Source organism: Erithacus rubecula (assembly GCF_903797595.1).
Source record: "Erithacus rubecula genome assembly, chromosome: 5".
NCBI lineage: Eukaryota > Metazoa > Chordata > Aves > Passeriformes > Muscicapidae > Erithacus > Erithacus rubecula.
This window is the reverse complement of record NC_136687.1, coordinates 9,097,141-9,110,854: the sequence shown is the minus strand read 5'-3', so window position 1 is coordinate 9,110,854 and position 13,714 is coordinate 9,097,141. Positions and strand designations below refer to the sequence as shown.

The window sequence follows — 13,714 nt, the reverse complement described above, 5'->3', positions numbered from 1 at the left end:
AAGAGTGTGTGTGGCAAGGTTTAGGTTTCTAGTTTACAGTCTTTTTTTCACAGCTGCTGTCCATCCATAGAATTCCAAGAAGGTGCTTCCCTCTAGGACCTTACAATACAAGCATAAGGCAGGAAGCTACAAATATGTTCAAACAGTGAAGCAGACACTAATTACTGAAGAATATTTTCCTGACAAGATGCCTGCCAGTCACAGCACATCAGCAGCTATCAATTGCATTTTTTATAAGTCATTAGGGCAAATGAGAATTTTAAGATAAAATCAGAGTGATGAAAGTAAGGGAGCTCCATGGACGTTTATGAGGATCTCTCTCAAAAAGGAAGGGAGGTATGGAAGAAAGCAATGAAATAATTTTTTTAAAAGCTATTGAATGGGTGATAAAAATTAAAATTATAAGTCAGACTAAAGGAAGAGTTGGCCTAACAGAGAGATACAATCTTTGGGGCACATATTAGGACAATATTTCAAAGGGCTCCAATTCTTGGCTTTCTCTCTGCAAATACATATCTGGAACAAGCTTAGCCTTGTATGTGATTAATGGTAAGATTTCATGGCAGCATTCATGGAGGCACAAGGGTGGAAAACACCTCCAGTATCAGAGTACAACCATTACCCCAGCAGCACTGTGTTCACCCCTAAACCATGTCCCCAGGTATGACATCCACACATCTGAACACTTCCAGGGATGATGATTCCACCCTTTTTCCCTGGGCAGCCTGTCTCAATGCCTGAACAGTCTTTCAGTGAAGAAATTTTTCCTGGTATCTAACCTAAACCTCCCCTGGTACAACTTGAGGACATTTCCTTTTGTTGTGCCATTTGTTACCTGGGAGATAATGACTGAATAAAATGGCACATTATCCTCTGTTATATGTTCTGTTTTATACTGTAGTGATTAGTTCAATTCACAGAGCAAAGTTGTGCAGTTATAGAAATTCTTTTATACTGACCTGTGCTTGAGACTCAAGTGTTCATAAAAAGCAAATTGAAAGCTACTACTTTATAAAATCTATATAACAATTGCCTTCTTCTAGGAATTCCAAGCCTACTCATAATGAACATGTGACAGATGTGTGCTGTACAAAAAAGTTCCCAAGATGACCTAAACTGTTTTACCCACTTTCACGTGCTGTGATACAATCCCAAACAGTTAAATCTAAGGGGAGTCTTCTGTTGGAAAGAGTGAAAAACCTTGAAGGAAGTTTTATTATAATCTGTTGTGCACAAATATAAGGAAGCTAATTCTATAACACATAAAAAATGACCTAAAATTATTATGATTAAAAACTAAAAGCACACCCTTCTTTAATAAATTCTTTCACAGCTAGTGAACCAGAATACTGAATTTCCTATAATTATATGATAGCCTATTTTCTTAAAATCAAAATGAATTTAAGTAACAAATTTTGAAAGTTTAATTTTTTGCCTTGATATTATCCATTGCAGATACATTATATAAAATATGTGGATATGCATATCAGATGAGAAAAGCTTTAAGAAGCAAAGCAGAGAGGCAGAACTAGCAATTAAAAATTCAACAGAAAATTTCTATGTATAAAGAAATAAGATATTTTGCCTATAAGCACGAATGTTGAAAATAAAAGCAGAACCTCACAGGACTGGTGGGTTAAGTGACCTTGTGAGATTGCTGCCAACTGCTGTTATGCTTCTTCTCCAAGAACTTTGCTGTTGGGAATTGTAAGACATACTGGCCAATTGGAACTTGATATTGGAACATATTAAAAATAAATAGTGAGATTTAATGAAGTCAACGATCACGTTTTTACCGGTTATTAGCCTAGAAAGCACAGACTTGGCCCACATCTGTCAACACATTAAGGGGAAAAAATCTCCTTAAAGAATTGAAGAAATATCTTACCATAATGGAACTGTATACAGAGTCATGGGGATATCATGTACCAGCAAGTTTGGAAAATGGCTGAATTTCACACAGTGATGACAAGAGCAGAGGTTTGAACGCTGCCCTACTCAGGGCCTCTTCAGCACAGCACATATTGTGACTGAGATTAAAACCTCTCAGCAGGACAGACAGACAGCTGTCACTTTAAATAGATATCACAGGGCTCTGTGTAGACACATCTTTTAGCACAGATTTTAAAAAACCCCTGTATCACATGGATTTCTACCAGGAGCAGCTGAGCAGAGTGAAGTGTCATTCCAATAGCAGCATTCTTGTTTGGGCTCTTTGGCCAGTAGTTTAGGGAACATTTCAAACTAAGTTAATCTCACTGACTTTAAATCATGCAATAGTAATTCATCTGGTGTGCAGTAATGCTGATAAAAGAGGAACAGCTGGAAAAGCTACAAGCTCCTTTTGCCAGTACTAAAGTAATAAACTGTTACATATAGTACAAATAGCTCAAATATGCTTTGGTGAACTTCAGACTCACTAAAATGCCTTTTCTGCCAGCTTTTGTTACTGACTACATTAGAGATGGTGCAATCACCAGCCAGAAACAGAAAGCAGGTGAATGGTATTGGAAGGCTGTGAGTCAATTGATATCAGGGCTGTTTATGGGATACAGTAAACCTTAGGAAGAATAACATTTCAGAGGTTTGATGAAAAACTTGCAGAAGGAAAGAGAATTGCCACACATTCTGGAATGAAGCTCACAGAAAGGTTAGAGCTGAGAAGAGTTACAGTGAATCTGGGGAGAACTGCATGGCAGTATTTTAGTTTTATTTTCTGCAATCCAGGCTCTAATCGAAGAATGCATCTCTGTACAGTAATGCTCAATAGCAATGATAAAACAACATAGCAGTTTATAGGTTTCCTAATCCTAACCTAACAGACTTCACAGGGACATAAAGACCCACTCACACTAAAGTTCTTACAGTCCAAGTGCCAGTGCTGCAAGAAGCTCTGGATGTGCAGACTCCTGCAGCGGCTGAGAGCTGGCAGAGCTCTGCTAAGGAACAAAAATGGTTGGTTGAAGTTCGCTGCAAATGTGAGGCTGTATTTCTGTGGGTCACAAAACAAATGTGTGACTAGATCTAAATCTACCTTTCCCCATTTTCACCCACACCAAGTGCCTTTCAGTGTGCAGTAGCTATGGCTGTAGAGTTCTGAGGCACAAGAACCTGACAGAAATGAGGGGATAAGGTAGCACTCTGCAGCAGTGTGACCACAGCCCAGTAACACACACAACACTGAATGTACCCACAGAGTGTCCAACCCTGACTGCACAACCTACGTCAGGAGGGCAAAGAAGGAAAATGCCAATGACTGCAGCAAAAACCATGGCTTTACCTTAAACTTTATACATATATATATGTATAAAGATATCTTTATATATGTATAAAGATATATTTGCAAAATACCTAGCTTTAACTGTGAAAGTGGAACTTTTCACAAAGACTAAAGTATTCACGGTATATTCAGATAACATAAATACAGGCACAGACATTTTAACATTTTTTTTCTATAACCAGTTCATTGCTATTGCAATTGTTTGAAACTTAGATCAGAGGCTGTAAGTCAATAAAAAATATTAAACAAGCTCAAGCTTGTTTATTTGGGAAGCAGGACTGATTTTTACACTCAATTTCTTACATCTCTGTTCTTTTTCCTATACTGAAACAGCCACTCCTAAGGCCTTGCAGTGAACCAGACCTAACAAATTATCTGACTGAAAACAGCAAATATTGATGGGTTGTTTTTTTTTATCAGTTTTCAGGCAGTTCCAGTTTCCTAGCTGAGTCCCCTACAGCTTCATAAATGTTCATTGCAGCAGAAAGAAAAAGACAGTGTGGGAGTAGAAGCAAATAACCAAAGAAGCTGATTATGATTGAAAGATGAAGCTCCAAAGACTATTTAGGCTTCAACCATTTATTATAGCTCCTATCTTCCTCGTGAAATAACTGCAACAGTTGCAAAATCTACATGAGCATGAAGAGGATAAATAGTAGAACACAAAAAGGAGCAGACTTCCATTTGTTCTGCCCTTAAACTAGCACTAGCAGAATCATAATGTATAATCAGCAATAGCAACAAAGAAACAAACTATGAATTAACCATTTAAAAGCAATTTGTAACAGCTTGGAAGTCAAATGATGTATCCATCTTCGCCAACATACAAGAATTATAGTGAGAGCTTTCTAAAACATCTCTTTCCAGAAGGAATTATTTCACACAGTTTATTGCTTTTCTGTCCAATAAATCCCGTTTACCCATTTATTCTTGGGCATTTTGTTTTGTTTCCAATATCCAGAAAACTCAATCTGTCCTCACTGATTGCTAGAGAACATGCTTAGTGTGTTGTATGTGTGCAAAGATTGACCACATTTTAATTGTAAATGAAAGGCTGTTAAACAGCTAACAAACCCCATCAGTTTTCCCAAGCCCACAATTATCATTAGATCCAGCTAACAATTCTTTCTCCAGAAAGACCCATTTCTCTACTACAAAGACTTAAGGTAAGATGATAGTTTCATTTCTTTAGTTCTTCCCTTACAAAAGGTTTTATCTGCTCAACATACATGTTATCAGTGGACACAGCCTAATGAGCTCAAAACATGTTTTACAAAGACAGGCATTACAGCTGATTTTCACTCTTCCCCTGCAGATTCAATTGGGCATCATTTCCATCTCTGGAGAGGGGAAAGCAGAAATTTGCTACTAGTTAAAACTGGACATGAAACTGGTTCATCACCAGTTCAGTGTGATGTGAATCATTTACTGATGTGCACAGAAGTAATGGGTAATTTGGGCAATGTTTCAGTACCTAAGGTACATCCTTCCCTTGCCCACCCAAAAAAAACCAAACCAAAACAAAAACCCCAACAAAAAAAAAACCCACACCAATGGAAGGAAACAGAAATCAACACACGGTCAGCTCTAGCTTCATGTGTGTGCCACCCCCTACTCCTCATGCCTGTCATGCATTTTACTGAAAAGCCCCTGGAATCCCAGATACTCAGTGATTTTTTCATTAGTTTTTTTTTTTTCCTCAGCTAGTACCATTTTGGGTCCTCAGTGAGCAGCATATTTCACAGACTGACAGAGCACTAGCAACAGGTGGATATTTTAATACTGTAAAATAAAGACTAAAGCTTTTGCATCCCCTGGTGGCAGTCTGATTCAACTTTGCTAACAAAACCAGTCTAAACTCTCCATAAGAAAAAAGAGAACTCTATTTTTGCCCCTTTATTCATTGATTACACAAATTATTCTATATTTCCTAGAGAAAGAAAAGTATTTAAAAATATTTTACAGTAATTTTGTCTTTTTTTTTTTTTTTTTTTTTGCTCAGGGCAGCTAAAGTTACAAATTCAACAGTTTATACTGAGTGTTATCATGCAGCACTTAGAGGACAGCCAGCGTAGCAGAATCAGCCAGTGTGGGTTTAGGAGGGGCAGGTCATGTTTGACCAACCTGATCTCCTTTTATGACCAGGTGACATGCCTGGTGGTGCAGGAAAGGCTGTGGATGTTGTGTACCTGGATTTCAGCAAGACCTTGGACACTGCCTCCCACAGCACACTCCTGGAAAAGCTGCAGCCCCTGGCTTGGACAGGAGCACTCTGTGCTGGGTTAAGAGCTGCCTGGATGGCCGGGCCCAGGGAGTGGTGAATGGAGCTGCATCCAGCTGGGATCAGTCACCAGAGGTGTCCCCCAGGGGTCTGTGCTCGGGCCAGCCCTGTTCAATATTTTTATGGATGACATGGATGAGGGCATTGAGACTTTCATTAGTAAATTTGCAGATGACACTAAGCTGGGAGCATGTGTTGATCTGTGGGAAGGTGGGAGGGCTCTGGAAGAGACCTGGAATGGTTGGATGGATGGGCAGAGTCCAGTGGGATGAGGTTTAATAAGTCCAAGTGCCAAGTCCTGCATTTTGGCCACAATAACCCCCTGCAGTGCTATAGGCTGGGGATGGTGTCCAGGGACAGTGCCCAGGCAGAAGGGGACCTGGGGGTGCTGGTGAACATCCAACTGGACATGAGCCAGTGTGTGCCCTGGTGGCCAAGAGGGCCAATGGCCCCTGGCCTGTGTCAGGAATGGTGTGGCCAGCAGGAGCAGGGAGGTCATTCTTCCCTGTACTCAGCACTGGTGAGGCCAAACCCTGAGTGCTGTGTCCAGTCCTGTCCCCTCAGTTTAGGAAGGACATTGAGACACCTGAGCACGTCCAGAGGAGGGAACAAGGCTGGTGAGGGGCTTGGAACACAAACCCTGTGAGGAACAGCTGAGGGAGCTGGGGGTGTTCTGCCTGGAGAGAATGAGACTCAGGGGTGACCTTATCACTCTCTACAACTCCCTGAAAGGTGTTTGTAGTCAGGTGGGATTTGGTACCTTTGTCCAGGGAGCAACTGACAGAAAGAGAACACAGTCTTAATCTGCACAAAGGGAAAGATAGGTTGGATACCAGGAAAAGGTTTTTTACAGAAAGAGTGATAAAGTACTGGAATTATCTGCCTGGGGAGGTGCTGGAGTCACCATCCCTGGATGTGTTTAGAAAAAGACTGGTGCCATGGTTCAGTTGAGCTGTAAGGGCATGGGTTGGACTCTACAACCTTGAAGATCTCTTCCAACCTAGTGATTCTATGATTCTGTGTGAACCACCTACAAACACCATGTGATTTTTGGACATTCAAATTACGAAACTATGAGAATTATTTGAAAAGATAATTTTAGAAATGGATTTACACTGCAAAAATTCCCATATTAGTTCTGAAATTCTTTCTCTTACTAAAAACATCATACTCTACATTAGCAGGAAACCAGCTTTCAGCCAAACAAGAAGAGATTAATTGTTTTTCAAAGCCAGAATGGACAACTATAATCAACTACTCTGTTTTCTTACACAGCATAAATCAATAGCGTTTTCCAAGGAGGCTCTGGAATTTCTTCCCCATGACCTTCATTAGTGCTCAGGAACTTAACTCTCTGTATCCATATTGAAAATTATTAGCGTAAATTTCTTGAAGCACAGGAACAAAATCAAACATCTCTGTCAAAGATGTCAGACTCTGATCCCCACTGTAACCACATATTGAGTGTAACTACATGGAAATAGACATGATTTACTAAGTGTTCAGGCTAGTTGAACCAGACTTCACACACACATTCAGAAAAACCTGGCAATGCATGTAGTGGAGACCAATACTTGTAGTCACAGCATAGGGGAATGTTTTCTCCTCTCCACATACAAGTCCATGTTTTCTCTGGGATAAATGAGGATGGATGTAAGATTGCTAAACAGCCAAGGAGAACACCTTGACAAGGCAGTATCTGGTGAAATATCTCCTTTTGGATCCTGGGATTTTGCAGATCATGCTACCAAGAGCCCACTTTCTAGGGTGGCAAGGCTTGTTGTCTCTGCAAACAAATGCAGAACTTCCTCTCTAGTCCCCATCCTGACCTTTGTGTACTTCTGAGAGGCAACATCTACAAGCCCTGACACTTCTGACATCTCAGTGTGAGCAGGAAGGCTGCAGAACAAAACCAGGTTCCCTGGTTTTTGAGAACAATATTGGCCTGCCTGTAATCTTAGACCTCTCCAAAAAAACAAAAAAAAAAGAAAAAAAGAAAAGAACTGAGGTACTTCAGGAACTCAGTTTTTAGCTAAATGAGTTTTTAGCTAAATGAGGGGTATCTATTGGTAATCTTGGGCTCTCTCATCCTTCTCTCAATCTCCCAGTGCTGTCTTAAGGTTTCTAATGCAGGGACTGTCTTAATGCATACTTAAGAGATATATACCTATGGCTGGGGCTCTTTGGGCACTACTGTTTGAACACCATAAAAGTTTTTTTTAAAATAACATATAGAGTAAATAGGAATGCCCTACCACTGCTTTAAATGACATATGATGTCAAATAAGAAAAGGGACTCTATCCAACAATAAGATAGGAAGTTACTGGTATCTCATTTAAAGGGTATTTTATGGATTATAATTTCAAATTATTCAATTATTACCAACATTTTAAGAAATACTTTATTTTTTTCCCCAGTAGATATTGGAGACCTGGATTTAAAATTATGTACATTTTAAGGTCATATAACAAGCATACTCTTCTGTCCTGTTTTCACATAAATCTATATTGCAATGTAAGAATGAACACCAGATTTTAAACACTTCTACAAAAATATGAAGTTGAAAAACATTTAGATTACTTAGGCCCATGCTGCTGTGCCATCTGCTGGCTACTAGTCTGTAATGCAGAAGCAGGAAAAATCCACCGAAGTCTCCATTTTCCTCCATAAATTAATTTTTGGGTTGATTCAGGTTTTTAGAATTTATTTCTTCTGTTTCTTCAGGAAACAGAGTATCGATGATAAAGAGCTAAATAACCATAACATTCCCACAACCTTCTGGAAAGACAATCAAAGCCATAATATATGAAACCAGGATACTTCAAGAAGTCTACACTGCATTTATATGTTTACTGCAATGGTCTGTTTTGAAGGACAATACATAAACCTGTAGTGAACTGAATCAACAGAAAGAAGAAAATCTGAGGCATAAAGAAGTGAAACTCTTATTTATTGTTTAAAGTTTATAACTTTACACAGAGCAGTGTAACGCAAGAGTTTAAATGATTTTTACATCATGACTGTTTTAATGCAGAAATCTACCTCTGTTTCCTGACTATATCCTCCCCATCAGACACCTTTGGTTAGTAAAGTAGACACAGAAAGGCCCTTAGAGTCCACAACTAAGAAATGGAGCCAGGAACTTTTTTTCTTTCAACTGTACATATATAATACAGAAGAAAATAACTAGCCTCTTTCTTGGTGCAGTCTAGAAATAACACGGTTTAAACAAGATATATAGTTTCTCTCTTTGGGCTCATTAATCTGAATATTTAATGCAAATAAATCTTGTCTGGGGACCACTACTAGCTTTCCTGTGGGCTGGAAATCCACAGAAAAAATAAAGTCTTACACCCAAGTGGGTGCAGAGCCTGATAAAGTTCTTCACTCAGAACTTACTAGAATTTTTTTTCCACTATTATTGTTGAAGAGTCTATGGCTGCAAGAGTGCCTGGGGATATTTGCAGAATACGAGGAGCACTTCACATTTAAAGAGTGAGAAAGGCTGAAAGGCTGTTTATTCAGATAAAAATACTGAAATTCAAGATCCTTCAGTCTGGGGTTTGTTTTGTTTAGTTTTTTTTTTAATATCAACAATTTAAAACAACTATTGAACATTTCAGGAGTAAAGACAAAACAGATACAAGGGGATCTTTGTACCACAACGTTATGATATGACTTAAAATGTTTTCTCTTTCAAATGTATTCACTTACCCATTATCCAACCCATTCTGCCCAAGTTTCTTTCCTATGTCACCTACCATCACACCTGGCATTGGTAGCAGAGTTTTTGTATCTCGAATCTGTAGAGAAGTGAAACAAAACATTTCAGTAATGGAACAATGAAAGCTATGGGCTGAATATTTCAAAGGTTGAAAATGATTACTAATGATAAAGAGATCTCTGTTTCTTTCAAGCACATCATCCTGGATATAACTTGTACTTATGCATTCTCTCATTCAGGACATAGGTACTTCAATGAAAATGACTTTGGAAGATGACACTAATTACATGAGTGTGTTAAACATCCCTTAACACTGATGACTGCTCTCATCAGACTAGCACTGAAACCTTCTTGAAGTGTACACAGACACAGCAGAAACCAATGGAATTTTTATGTAACAATCAGCTTTGAGATATTCCCCAGTTCTGTAATAAACTTTGTTTAGTCTGCAACTTGTTCATTTTACTATGTACAAGTTTTTTATTGCACCAACATTTTCCAAAGTCTTTAATCTTATAAAACAATTTCTGTGGTAGAAGTTTGCAGATTTCATGCAGATCAGCCTGCAGCACTGGTAGACATAAACTGTTCTTTGCAAGACTTTCAGGATTTCATATGACACAGATGAGTTCTAACTATACAAGTACTGTGATCATCAGAAGATTTTTCAGCTCTTTTGTATTTTCAGAAGTTCTTGCAGAAAATTTGAAGAATAAAACTAGTTCTACAACCTTCATAAAATCAATGAACACTTTAAAAAAAGTATCCTGGTTACAGTTGCAATAAACTGATGGCATTAAATAAAGAACCTGCTGTCAGGTATAAATAACAGCATAACAAAGTATTTAATTGGAACCCACTCTTCCCCAAAAGAATAGAAGGTTAGCAATATTTCCAGCCTACCTGTACAATAAAGGAATGCAATCCTTGGCACTGTCCATCAGGAGTATAGAGCTGAGCATACAAAACTGCATGAGTAGCATGTTTTCCCATATTACCAACCCAGAACTTTGCAGCTTCAAAGTCAGGTGTATTTATGATAAATTCCTGTAGCCAGGAAACAAAAAGAAAATTATATAAATAATATAAATCAGGTGACAGCTATTTTTTTAATCACCCTGGCAATGTTTTTAAAACATTCATTAACTGCCAGGATTTTATTCTGCATTCCAGCATCTGAGATCTCTCTTATGGTGTTCAACTTTGGAGAGAACACATGTAATAAGGAAAACATTTAGAAGTCAAAAAGCTCATTGCCTTATTGTAAAGCCTGAAACTCAGCTTTCTAAATTGCTCATTTAAACAGTTAAAAAAAAAGGCAGATTAATGGACTGGGAAGCATTTCCTAGATCTTCAGTTAAACTGAGCTTTGAGTTCAAGTAAAGAACTGAGAAAGTTGTTTCAGCTGTGAGAGCTGAAGCTTCTGCAGGGATCAACTCCTTCTGACAGAGTTTTGCATGGAAAGGAAGCCTGGTTGACAGTGTGCATCAAGGACTAACCTGAGAGCTAGGATCAAATGTGGCTGTAGTCCGTATGCCTTTGGTGTTAGTTCCGTGGCTGAGTTCAGTCAGAGCAAAGCATCCAAAAATCTAAATAAGGAGATACAGGGCACAATTCAAGACCACTTTATTACATTAACTAAAACTGCAAGACTTTCTAATTATTTCAAATTCAGCTATTGGAGAACAACTTGGCAAAAAACCCCCCAAAACAAAACAGGAAGCAATAAAGAGCAACAAAAGCAACAAGTTCAGTTTAAGTGTGATCAGAATATTTATATTACAAAATCAAAGGGGGTGTGGCCACAGTGAAGGCTGCCCACATGGCCTAGACTGGAGAAACTGTTCAGGATTGGCACCTTCTGTATCAGACAGGTTGCATTTATTCTGCAGAGTACTTGGTTCTGAGTCCCCACTGAATTCCATGTGATGTTTCTTTGGCATGAATCATTTCTCATTTTACAGCATTAGAATGGAATTTTTACCACACCACATCATAGTTGAGAGCATCCTAGTAGGACACTCTTAAATTACTCTGGACAGAACCTAAACTAGTGTAATGTCATTTATACTGCCTTTTCCCAAAAGGTTCCCAAATTTTGTCTGCATGTTAACTTGGACAGTCTAAAATATGTCTAGGAAGTAGCTTATGAGCTCAATGCTTGAATCTGCTCCATGGTATTTTCTTTTGCTGTTTAGAGGTACTTAGGTATGTTAAGAGATCAGAAATAACACAAAACTCCAAATAGTGACACAGTTCTAATAGTGGCCATTTCTTATAAATTATTATAAAGATTACCTCCATGCTATAAATTTGTTTCAAAATGTGTCCAAATCTCTTAGAAGCACTCATAATTGGACCTGCAAATACCTGTAAAAACAGAATAGTAAATGAAATCAGTGCCCTGTGATGAAAAGGAACAATTGCACATGATTTTTAACAGTGATGTCCAGTAGAGACCAGGTAAAATAGGCTGAATAGTAAACTATAATTAGACTATAGATGGGGGAGGTAAGTCAGGATTTGATCTTGTCAAGGCCGCTTTGCAGATGACTGAACTTGTCGCAGCTCTAAAATGTTCAAGCCTTTATTCAAGCTTAAAAATACTTCCCACTTGTCCTTAGTGATGCTCCCTGGAGCAAAGGAAAACTTAGAGATTCTGCTCTTCATTAAGACACTAAGGCTTAAGTAGGTAAATTTCTGATACCTGCAAATCTTTAGCAAACACACAGTGACCAACAACCAAGCTCTTTGGCTGCCCTAGAGAGGAGACAGAGGAGTAAACAAAAGAAGGCCTCCGAGTTTTTTTCTGTATCTCTGTGTGTACTGTTTTACCTTTACTTTTCAGGTGGGATCCCAGTGGAGACAGGGTTAACAACAAAGATTACCCACACCTCTCTGACTCTTCTAAACACTTAAAACTTAATACCATTTTTGAAAAGAAGGGATAAGGAAAAGATCAAGTTTTAACAAAATAGACATAAAGCAGCAGAATTACGATATTAGAAGTTACTTAAATTCAAACATACACCACTACAGCCCTAGAACTGTACTTACACCACAATGTAAGCAAAGCTGGATGGATAGAGACCAATCATACATTCCTAATGAGAGCACAATATTAAAAATCTTTAATGGGTTCTCCATTGCCTCTTGCTGAGTGAGAAAGTCATACTCAAAGATCCTTTTGGAGCGCAGGAATGTCAGCTCCTGGTATTTCTCACGGCACAAATCTTCTCCAGGATGATGTGCAAAGAGAGGATCATTTTCCAGAGCAGAGAAGATTCTGTTCTTGGAGGGGGAAAAAACTGACATTAACAAAAACAGTTAACTTTCTTCTAGAGTAACATTGGGTCTCAAACTACAATTATTTGCTGGAAGCCATAAACTTATTAAACAAAAATTCCAGAGAATTAGAAAATATATTTAAATGGTCTGCCATATATACAACTCATGAAGCTAAATGTTATGATATTCCCTTCACCATGAAGTGACTCACTGATTACTCTGAATTTACAAAAACAGTATGGTAAAACTTACTTGCTTTGTGCAGCAGGCTTCACTACCTCAATAGATGAAGCTGCTAATCTAAGAATCTAAGGGGCAAAGGTCTGAGGATAAAGGTAAAGCTCCAGGCTTATATTCCATTAGAAATATGATGGTAAAGCCATTAAGCTACCACAACTGCTCTGTTCCCACATGGAAGTTAAAAAAGACTCCACTTAATGGAACCATCATATGCAGCCCTTCAATATGAGGCTGTGCATATTTTAATGTTGTAATTTGGATTCTTTTTGTATTAGATAATATATTACAGCATTTTTTTATTCCAGAGCTGTATCTTCAAGATATCTACATCATCTTAATTGTGTTTCACATAAAAAGGAAGAAACCCAGACTTCCTGTGCTTTCCTTTGAAGGGCAATCATTCCTTTCCTCTGTGTGAACAACTCTGCATGCCCACACAGCTTTGAAACTCCTTCACACACAGAGCAGTTGTAGTTTTTTCTGTGCTCTAACACACACCACTCAGATAAAGAACAAGGTCTTTTTGATTTGTCAGATCTACCTCCTAGGATTTCTATAATTATGGTGAAGATTCAAGATTAGCTTAAATCCATGTAAATCTACACCTCCTTCAGAAAGTTGGTTCTTTCTCCTCCTATATCTCCAAGTCATGCATTTCCACACCATCTCTTGTGCTGCAGTTTATCTCTTTTCTTGGTAGGGTTAGCTTTCAGCAAGGTTTGCATGCTAATCTCCAACTGCAATGCCACATAAGCACTAATGCAAGCACAGAACATTGTAGGAAATTGGGTCAAAGAAAGACAGAAATACTGTTTGACAGTGGCTCTGCATAAGTGCCTTGCAAAACCATGAGATCTGTGTTTTAATGCAAACAGTAAAGAAGTGTGGTAGAATACAGTT

General features: G+C 38.4%; 1 protein-coding gene across 3 annotated transcripts in view; it reads right to left on the bottom strand.

Annotated features, from left to right (window-relative positions):
* The window catches only part of ACOX3 (acyl-CoA oxidase 3, pristanoyl), a 33,008-nt gene that overhangs the window by 16,566 nt on the left and 2,728 nt on the right, over nt 1-13,714 (bottom strand). For all 3 annotated transcript variants that reach the window (XM_079306646.1, XM_079306647.1, XM_079306645.1), the window contains 5 exons: nt 12,344-12,577; nt 11,585-11,656; nt 10,786-10,875; nt 10,190-10,333; nt 9,277-9,365 (listed from right to left, as the gene is read on the bottom strand). In XM_079306646.1, the coding sequence (XP_079162772.1) occupies nt 9,277-9,365; nt 10,190-10,333; nt 10,786-10,875; nt 11,585-11,656; nt 12,344-12,577 (629 nt within the window). The remainder of the gene's footprint in view (nt 1-9,276; nt 9,366-10,189; nt 10,334-10,785; nt 10,876-11,584; nt 11,657-12,343; nt 12,578-13,714) is intronic.